This window comes from Microtus ochrogaster, chromosome 4, assembly GCF_000317375.1.
Source record: "Microtus ochrogaster isolate Prairie Vole_2 chromosome 4, MicOch1.0, whole genome shotgun sequence".
In the NCBI taxonomy this organism is placed as follows: Eukaryota; Metazoa; Chordata; class Mammalia; order Rodentia; family Cricetidae; genus Microtus; species Microtus ochrogaster.
In genome coordinates this window covers 28,924,464-28,934,140 of record NC_022011.1, presented here as the reverse complement: position 1 = coordinate 28,934,140, position 9,677 = coordinate 28,924,464, and the positions used below count along the sequence as shown (strand labels likewise).

Here is a 9,677-nt window from a genome sequence, read left to right as displayed (position 1 = left end):
GGTCAGGGGAGCCCAGAGTTTAGCTGTCCCTTGTCTCCAGAAGAGGGGGTTAAAATACGATTTAGAAGGGAAATATGTTAGTGGCAGGAACATGGATGCAGTCGGGGCACCCACGGTGGAACCTTCCTGGCTGGGTTTTACAGAGTCCACCAGGGAAGACATCAGGCAATTGAAAAACAGACAAAATAAACAAACAAAACTTTGAAGTTACTTCATTATCTACAACAGAATGCAAGACAGGCCAAGCAAGGCTCATGCCTGGAGAAAACGGCACACCGGGTTCAGGGTAGAAGGAAAAAATATGCAGAAATACATATAAAAACCGTGTGCTTCTGCACGCACCGACTTTCCCTCATGGATGAAAATACTACAGTTTTTCTTTAAATGTTTGACTATTTCTTAAAACCAAGAAATGACATTTAGGGGGACAGAAAGCTCACCTTCAAAAATTAGAGGTAGGAAAAAAAAAGTTACCCCTACCCAGATTTTACTGAAATGAAGAGTGAAAGAGGAGGAAGATGGGGGTGGGGGGTGAGATTCACCTAGACTTAGTTTTGTTTCGTCCAGAGCCGTAGCTCCAGGGATAGGCAATGTCTATTACCCCCAACAAAGTAGCCATTAGAGTTTATTTCTAGCGACAAGAGTTTTAGAGGCCATGTACAAATGTTATACATTTTTATTTTTGTTCTTTTTGTAGGAAAAAAATACACAAAAGCATACCCTCGGATTATCCTTTTATACAGTGCAGAAGGAGGTTTAAAATATGTGTTGTAGACGGCGCACCTCTGCGGCCGAAATACTAAAAAGGGGGACAGTCCTTCATTTTATATATATTTATATAAAACATATGGGGATTTGTTTTTTACACAGATTGGTCTTTGTTTCAAATTTACAATGGGTATCAAATAAAAAAAAACAACAACTCTACACGGCAAATATTGCCAACCAAGTCACACCATTAATACCGGGAGGGCAGAGCTACGTGGTGTTTTGATTAGGAAAAGAAAGCAGAATAAATAACAGGCTGAGCCTGTCTCCGGTGTCAGGGAGCCTGAACTACACCACCTGATCGAGCCTCCGTATCCCTGCAGCTTTCCGTGTTCGTTTCCTTTCCGAGTTACAGTAGAGACTGGAAGACAGAAAAACACCTACTGAAGAAGTCACAATGCAGCTCCAAATCAAAGTGAAAGACACACGCTGGAGGAAGAAGAAAACGGAAAGGGCCAGAGGCTGGGGCAGCTCCTCAGCCGCTTTTCTTTTTTAAAAGACAAACAGAGGCTCCAGGTATCCGAGTCGTATCCACGAAGATCCACCTGTGATTGCTGGAGGAGACCCCAGGTCGGGAGAGGGAGATGCCCGCCTGATCCTTTCCTCCTCCCCAGAAGGGGGAAAAAAGATGGCTGAAGGGGGGGAGAAGCTGTGCATTTCAAGACATTCTTTCAAAAAGTTAAAAATTAAAAGATAAATACTCAATCAAAAATAAAAGTATTTGATAATGACTGGTCTCACGTGTTCGTGCTTCTAAAAACTGTCCCTTGGTGTGGGAGGGGTGGAGAGACCTCGGCAGAATTCTTTCCTTGTAGCTAGCTGCTCCCCCCCCCACACACACACAGCACCTTCGTGGCTGCTTTCAATGGGGTTGAAAACAAGTATCTATTTTACTGTCAGTTGCAGTCCGATCTGGCGTCCCATGGCCACGGTTTTTTTTTTTTAGAAATTAGTGAGGGAGCAGCGGGGGTGGCACCTGCGACCACAGTGCCAGTTTGTGTTGGGGTTTCTTTCCAAATAATCCGTTAGGGAAGGGGACGGGTCCTTTTCTCTTGCTGCCGGTTATACCTCCAGAGTAAAGCAGTTTGTGGGGGTGGGCTCCTGGTCCCTGGGCCGGCCAGACTGGGCCGGAGGGCCCGCGGCCGCAGCCTCGGCCTCGGCTTCACATCACACACGGTTTGATATCTTGGTAGGTGACCTGCTGATGGTAATAGGATCCTCCACCAGTCGAGTGCATAGAGGAAGACGCCATGGCGTTGAAAGAGAAGACAAACTCCTTTCGGTCACACATGCTGGGTGACTGTGAGTGATACCGAGGGATGCCTGTCGGGTGAGGGCACAGCAAGAGTAGGGAGCAAAACATCAGTTTCTGAGCCGAGAAGCCCTGATGACCAGGCACCCCTCCAACCTGGCCCTAGCATTTTCTGGCACAACCACACCCCCCACTCAAGTGTGGAAGGAACTGGGGAAGGGGATTGGCCCTTCCTAGTGCATCCCATACCAGAACACTGGCTAGAAGTCCTGCTTGGGTAGCTCCAATGCCTGGGGCCTCTCTAGCCTGGACACAGGGCCTGCCAGAGGGCTTCTTTAAGCCGAAGAGGAAGGCGCAAAGGAAGGCAGAGAAAGTAGCTATGGCTCCTCATGCCCCAGAACCTGGGAGACTGAGATTTCTGCAGCTGTCAACTTCCACTCTGGTGAAGTCAGAGGCCCAACGTGGGGTCAACAAACTTCAGAGCTTCAACCCAGAATGGTCCCCCTGAAGGACAGGCAGGGTGCCCAGGATGGGTGGAAAGAGGATTTTAACTTGGCATAAGTTGAGGGTCAGAGGTGGCCCACTAGGTCTAGCTAGCCTAGTGTTCTGCTTCCCAGGGGTTCTGACCACTAATTTCTGAATACCCCTACCCATTTCCCCTTCCAGAACAAAGCCCTGTAAGAAGAAAGCTACCCAGGAAGGGCTAAGAGTAAAGTGAGCTGTTGCCTCTTTTCTTTCTCAGTGGGGTGAGTTTGGGGTGGGCACTGAAGGACCTTGAAACCTGGATCCCGAAAGACAAAAAGCTCTGGGGTCTATAACTCAGACCCCCAACTCCAGGCCCCATCACCACACGGGCTAGCTTCTGTCAGTACAAAATGCCCCTGGAGCAGTAGGCCAGGTTTCCTGAAGAGCCTGGGCTGAGCCTCTCAGTGTTGGGCCCAGGCAGCTTTGGGCCTAACTCTTGCTTTGGGCCTAACTCAGCTCTTGCCTAAAACAGACTCCTTGCTTGGGGACTATCAGAAAGGTGGGCCTACTGGCCAAGTTAGGCCCCTGATTAGATACAGAGCCTTTGCTAGATATGAAAAAACCCGCATGCCCCAATGGACTCAGAATGCTCGGTTCTGAATCTTTTGATGAGACTGGGGCCTACCTGATCTGGCATGGGGCAGCCAGCAAAGAGAAGCCAGAACAGAAACTGAACCAGCCTAAACCGGGAGGGCATCAAACCGCACACGTTCCTCAGAGAGGAATGGTACTCAAAGGCACCCCGGTGGGTTTCTGCTTCCCCTCAGGGTTGGGGCTAACGCCTCTGCAAGCAGGACTGGTTAACAGGCTGTCAGGGGTCTGGGACCCCTGCACTCACCTTGCAGTTCCGCTGGCCCGTTGTGACTGTTTTGGTGCAGGTACGGCTGGTCCAGGGAGTGCGTGGAGAGGCTGCCAGACAGGGGGTTGGCCGCTGGGTTACAAGGGGACAGAGGCTGTTGCTTGATGTAGGAGGCCCCGCTGTTGAGAGCTGCCGAGGCCGAGGGCGGCCAGGCTGCTGCGGAGCTGGAGTAGACGGCGTGCGGCTCCATGACCCCGCCAGCACCGGCCGGCAGCAGCGGGGAAGCAGGCACCGAGCTGTCGTGGTGCGGGTATTCTCCAGCCGCAGAACCACCGCAGCCGCCCATGTACGAGTGGCCGCCGTTTGAAGGCAGGTGTGGCACCGAGTGGCTGGGCAAAGCCATGCCGTCCACGTTGCCCGCCAAGTGGCCATTCATCATGCCCAAGCCGCCCTCCAACGCCAGGCTGTTGGGCGCGCATGAGAGGCCTCCGGAGCCCTGGAAACCGTAGGTATCGGGGAGGTGGTTGAAGCCCAGCCCGTTCACCATACTATATACTGGCTTGAGCGCCTGGCATTTCCTTCGGAAGCCGCGCGGCCGCCGGCGGAACGAACCCTCTTCGAACATGAACTCGCTGGCCGGGTCGATGGTCCAGTAGTGGCCCTTGCCGGGCCGCCCGAGGCCCTTGGGCAGCTTGATGAAGCACTCGTTGAGCGACAAGTTGTGGCGCACGGAGTTCTTCCAGCCCTGATAGGCGCCGCGGAAGAAGGGGAAGCGCGCCTGCAGGAACTGATAGATCTCGCTGAGCGTCAGGCGCTTGCTGGGCGAGCTCTGGATGGCCATGACGATGAGTGCGATGTACGAGTAGGGCGGCTTCTCCGGCCGCCGCACGCCAGCGTTAGTCTTCTTGGCCTTGGTGGGGCCCGCCGCCGCGGGGTCCATGGCCTGGCCGCCCGCACCGCCGCCTCCGCCTGTGCCCCCGCCGTGCGGCGGCTGCTGCTTGTCGGGCGCGGACATCGGGTGGCTGCTGCCGCCGCCGCTGCCGCCGCTGCTCTGCGCGGCCGAGCCGGGAGGAGGAGGAGGAGCAGGAGGGGAGGGAGGGGAGGGGGCTGCGCGGGGCGGCTGCACCTCTGCCGTCACTGCGGCTCCCGAGTGCGCCTCCCCCGCGCGCCCGCCCTCCCCAGGCGCGCGATTCTCCTCCTCCTCCCTGCGGGAGGCCACGCGCGTTAGGGGGCCCGGCACCGCCCCCCCCCCGTTGCACGCCTTTGCGCCCCCGCAGCCTGCAGCGTCCGATCCCCCGCTGCTACTCAGTGGGCGCTAGTCCCCAAGGTCCCTCCCCGCGCACCCCCTCGGCCCCCGCCCTACCCGGGCTCAGCAGCCCGCCCCGCCTCTGCCGACCTGGACCCGGTGCGCCGGCCCCTCCTAGGCCCGGACGACTGGGCTGGACACGCGCCCGGGGCCCCGGTCTTTCCAGCACACTGGGCTGCGGCGGTGGCGGAGGCCTGGGTCGTGACCAGCGCGGGCAGAGCAAGCGACTGGGTTCCCGGCCCTCGAGGCAGGACGGCGTAAGTTCCCGAGAGGGACCGCCTCCCCTCACTCCCCGCCCCGGGAAGCGCTGCGCCGGCGCCCGGCGGTCCTCGGACTCGCCCAGCCGGGCTGCAGCCACTGCCCCGGCCGAGCGCGGGCGGAAAACGAAACCGCAGGCCGCTTCGCGGGCGCTTTGTCTCCGGCGCTGCAAGCGGGACCCGGCGAGTGGCTTTAGTTCCTGCAGCGCCACGAACCGCACAGGTTCCCTAGCGGGACGGCCGGTTCACTCATTCATAAAGCGCATGCACGCGTGCATTAACGCGCGCCCGGAGCGCACACGCAGTGATGCCCCAAGCGAATCCTCAAATCACCAACTCAGACGTACAAACTTGCACCCAGTGCGCGCCTAGCTCACATACCCCAGGGTCCCACGGGAGCTGCTATTGCCATTGCCTTCATTCACACACACACATGCCACTCTCAGATCAGAACGCACACAGCAAAGTCTCCTCGGACCCCCTCCCCCACGCTCAACTCTGAAATCCGCTCAGTTGGCCCCGTGGCCCCGAGTCCCCTTTTACAAGCGCAGGTTCTGATTTCCTGAGAGATGGCAAAGTCCGGGGCAGGAAGTTTACAAGGCTCAACGTAAACACGTTCCGGGGGATCCTTTAATAATAAGAGTAGAGAAGCCTGCGGGCGCGGGGGGAGTTGGCCTGATGCCCCTATGGGCTCGGCCTGCCGCCGCCGCGGGGCCTCCAACACTACGCGCCAGGCCGGGTTCCGGAAAGCGGGCGGCGCTGGCGGGGAGCACGGCAGGGAGCGGCCCTGACTGCGGGGTCGCGGCCGTGGGAAGTTGGTGCGGGATGCAGCACGGCGCGCGAGAGACCCGGCTGGACTCTGCGCGCCCGAAACCAGGTGAGTGCGGGCCTCCCGCAGCACAGACGCGCACGCGGGTCCCGCTGGCAGGGAGGGTGATGAAGGACGTTTTCGCGAGTCAGTGCGAGGCACGAAGGAGCCAGGCGGCTGCGTCCCGGCGCAAGCTGCAAGGAGAGGTGTGTGCGGGTCTCCTTTAAAGCCCGCCGGCCTCAAGTTTCTTTGGATTCCTAGTTCCCCATCTTCTCCCCACCCCCACGCCTTCAACTTTGGTGGAAGGCGCCTTGTCGCCTTCTAGGCGCCTGGCGCGTCTGTGCGAGGGGCTGGGGGCTTGCTGATTTAGGTTGCCGCTCTGTCGGAGCCTCCTTTGGTTGGGCCGGGTTCGCAGGAGACTAAAGTCGCCTTCCCGGAACTTTCTCCAGGACGGACTTGGGAACTCTGTGGCCAAACCAGGGAAAAAGAGCGGGGGGAACGTGAGCGCTTATATATGGTTATATGTTCGCCCTCATAGATGCCCTGTGAGAAAGGTTTCTGCTTCACTCAGACGGTCTAGCCAGCGTCCCTCAGCACCATCCACCGAGTGGCCTGAACTTTCCCAGGGAACTTCTGTACAGTTCAGGGGCCCCACCCTGGGGAGGACACACCACCGCGTGTAGCCTGCATGCTACTGGACTGTGCCTTCGCCCACACGGAACCACACTATCACAAGAATGGGCCCTATACGCCAGGGCACACCCCAACCCAAACCACTCTCTCCCACACTACCAGTTTTTTTTTCTTTTTTCCCCTCCCCCCTTTTCTTTTCCCTCTTTTCCTTTCCTTCCTATTTTGCTCTCCACTGGTAACACCAGTCGCGCGGTCTCTGAACTGTTTGGCAGGGAGGGAAGTTTCCAGAAGGGTGCTACATATCTGGCCTTTAGCTAGAGGTGAGCTGAGGGAGGTGGCCAACTTCCAAGCCAGCACAGGCTGCATTTTGCACTGGGAGTCGGGGGCAGGGGTTGCTCCAGGAAAATGGTAGCAGCCTTGCCTCAGTCGGTAGGCCGAGGGGGCCTCCAAAAACAGGCACAGACTCTATAGGTGACCTCCAACTCTGTCCCTTCCCTTCCTTAACTACCCCAGACGAGCCCCTCTTTGGGGGCACCTTAGGTTTTGTGGTGAGGTAGTTTCCTTTTTCAGGGAAGAAACTGAAGTCGGGGTTCCACTTGCCCTTCAGTCCTCAGGCCTAGACCCTCAAGCTGCCTGTGAGGGTGGGGGCTGAAAGCAGTAGCCAGCCCCGTGGCAGGAAAGAAAGGGGTCCCAGCATCCTGAGGCTCATGCCAATACAATACTTACCAGGTTGAGAGCCTGGTCCTGTAATGTAAAGGACCCCCTATACAGTTAACCAACATTTATAGCAATGGGGGGCTTGCCTACGAGTTCCAAGAAAAGTTAGTTCTCAGACACTCCTTGCTCTTCCTAAATCTCACGCGTTTGAAGAGGGGAAGCAGAGGTTCAGCGGTAGGGTCTGTCAATGCCCCCCCCCCCTTGCTGGAGTACTCAGGGTCCCAGTAAGCTACCGCCAAAGTGTGTCAACCAGACCGGTGGTTCCTTTTTTTTTTTTAAATAAAGTGTCAACCGCACAAGCGGTTCCTTTTTGGACAGACCTGGGGGGAGGCCATGCCAATTGGTCATTTTGTGTAACTGGGATTGAGTCTGACTGCAGGAGCAGACTTGCAACGCTTCCTGAGAGACTGTGGGAGCCTCCTCCCCATATTCCCAGTGTAGGACTTGAACTCCCAACTTTGAATGCTCCTAACTTGGCCATTTTGTACTGTACCAAGTTTCCTCCTTATGCTGCCCCAACTGCAGCACCCATTTCTTAGGGTTGCGGCAGCAATGAATTGGGACTACAGGAAAGGACGACATCAAACAAAGTCCCCAGGGAGGCAGGGTCCGAGAGTTTGTAGGAAGATACTTGCACTTGGCTGAACATCCACAAGACGTCCTCCCCTTCTCAAATCAAATCCCTACGCGCTTAGCGCTGGCCTCCCGGAATGCCCCCGTTTCGGGGAGGACGCCCCCCACTCTCGGGGCCCCAGGTATCTGCATTGGCTAATTGCTTAAGTGAAGACGCCGGCCGACAGCGCGCCCGGCGAAACCCGAGCGCGGAAACAGATCCTGCTTCGGCCGTGGGGCCGCGGGCGCCGCCGACCACCCACAGCGAGGCCGGCCGCCCTGCTGCGCATTAGCGTGGCCAGGACCCCACGAGAGATTGCGCATCCCGGGGCATCAGGAGGGAGCACGAGGGACGCGGGCTGAAGTACAGGGGTGGCGACGGGAGGGAACGTGGGTGGAAAATCGCCGGTGGGCACCAGGATCCAAAGTGCTGCCTGCCTACAGAGGCTGACCCGTGGGCAAAGTGCGCGCGTGGAGCAGGCACCAAGGATGGTCCTGAAAACTTGAGAGTGGGAGGTGGATGTAGAGGGGCAAAAGGCGAACAAACAAATTCTATCCGTTCCGCCCTGCACACGACTGGAGGAGGACTTTGATCTGGTGTGATGGTTTTACATGTACTGAGTATTTGAAGATTCTAACTGGGCAGGGCTCCGTTTTAATCTATCCACCGGCTTACTTGGTAGAGTGACCAGCGAAAGTGTGTACAGAAACACTCAATTCCATCCCCGGCACTGGTAAACTAGGACAGCAGTGTCTGTAATTCCAACACTTAGGTTGTGGAGACAGGAGAAGTTCAAGGTCATCCTTGAATTTAGCAAGTTGGGGATCAGTCTGGGATAGCCGAGACTCTGCCCCAAATAAATAACTATGTGGACATCACACCCGGACGTGTGTGCAGAATGCTAGAGTGTGAGATGAGGGGCTGTAAAGAACTCGCAAGACATAACTGCATCGTGCACAGTGGTGAGATGTGATCAGGACTGCATGTTACAGGTGGAATGTTCTGGAGTGTGTTCTAAACGTGTACCCAGGAGACAGAGTATTGTAACTCTGCAGACCACAGAAGTGGGGCTCTGGGATGTACAGAGTACTGTGTGTGGTTTCTGTCAGATGGTACCATGTGCTGCTTTTGAAACAAGGCTTGCTGCTGCTGCTGTTATTGGGGTACACCTCATACTTACTATTCTTTTGGGTGTTCTGGTAGCCAAGCATGAAGGAAGGAACTTGCTCTTGGTGGAAGGAGGTGAGGAAAAGGAGCTCAAGGCTCTTCGTGTCTGAGGCCTGCCAAGTGCCACCACCGGCGGCTTCTAGAACCTATAGCTTCCCTGTGCATTCTACCTTGAAAACGGGTTAATAATTTGTTTTTTTTTAAAAAAAAATAAGGCTGTGGATATAGTTCAATTGGTAGTATAAAAAAAAAAACCACTTGCCTTGCCCAGGATTCAATACTCAGAACCAGATAAACCAGGCTTGGTATGTGCCATCACTTGGGAAGTAGAGGCGAGGATTGTAAGTTCAAGGTCATCCTGAGCTACACAATGAGTTAAGGGTTGCCTGGGCTACAAAAACTCTGTCTAAACAAGTAAATAAGGTTAGTTCTAAGGTCTGAGCTTTCTTCCTCCACTGGCACTTTACCCCAAAGCGTCATTTTCCATGACATCCTTCGGTGAAATATTTGATGGCATCGCAGCTCCGGAATTCACAGCTTTTCCCTGGGTAATGGTCAGGAGCTTTCCTGAATGATCAGATGGTATCATTCCAAGAAAGAGAAGGCTCCAGAGATACTCAGCCTCTTGCAGGCTGACTTCTGATGATGCCTGGTTCCTAGGCAGAGTTTTGCTTCCACAGAGGCACCCCAAGTGTTTCCAACGTTTTTATCCCAGCTGCTTGAGCATCTGGACTTAGAAAGATAGAATGTTGCTGCCTCTCTGTGTGTGTGTGTGTGTGTGTGTGTGTGTGTGTGAGAGAGAGAGAGAGAGAGAGAGAGAGAGAGAGAGAGA

At 55.7% G+C, this 9,677-nt stretch overlaps 1 protein-coding gene across 1 annotated transcript; it reads right to left on the bottom strand.

Moving 5' to 3' along the window:
- Positions 1-1,809: 1,809 nt before the first annotated feature.
- On the bottom strand, positions 1,810-4,359 carry Foxf1 (forkhead box F1). Its single transcript, XM_005345774.3, has 2 exons — positions 3,384-4,359; positions 1,810-2,091 (listed from the first exon to the last, which is right to left on the bottom strand). The coding sequence occupies exons 1-2, from the start codon at positions 4,357-4,359 to the stop codon at positions 1,931-1,933; spliced, it is 1,137 nt and encodes a 378-aa protein (XP_005345831.1). The 3' UTR covers positions 1,810-1,930.
- Between the last annotated feature and the right edge of the window lie 5,318 nt (positions 4,360-9,677).

Coding starts and splice junctions, on each gene's coding strand:
- Foxf1 (XM_005345774.3), bottom strand. CDS start 4,359: ATGTCCGCGCCCGACAAGCAGCAGCCGCCGCACGGCGGGGGCACAGGC. Junction 2,092..3,383: donor CGGGCCAGCGGAACTGCAAG/GTGAGTGCAGGG, acceptor CTCACCCGACAG/GCATCCCTCGGTATCACTCA.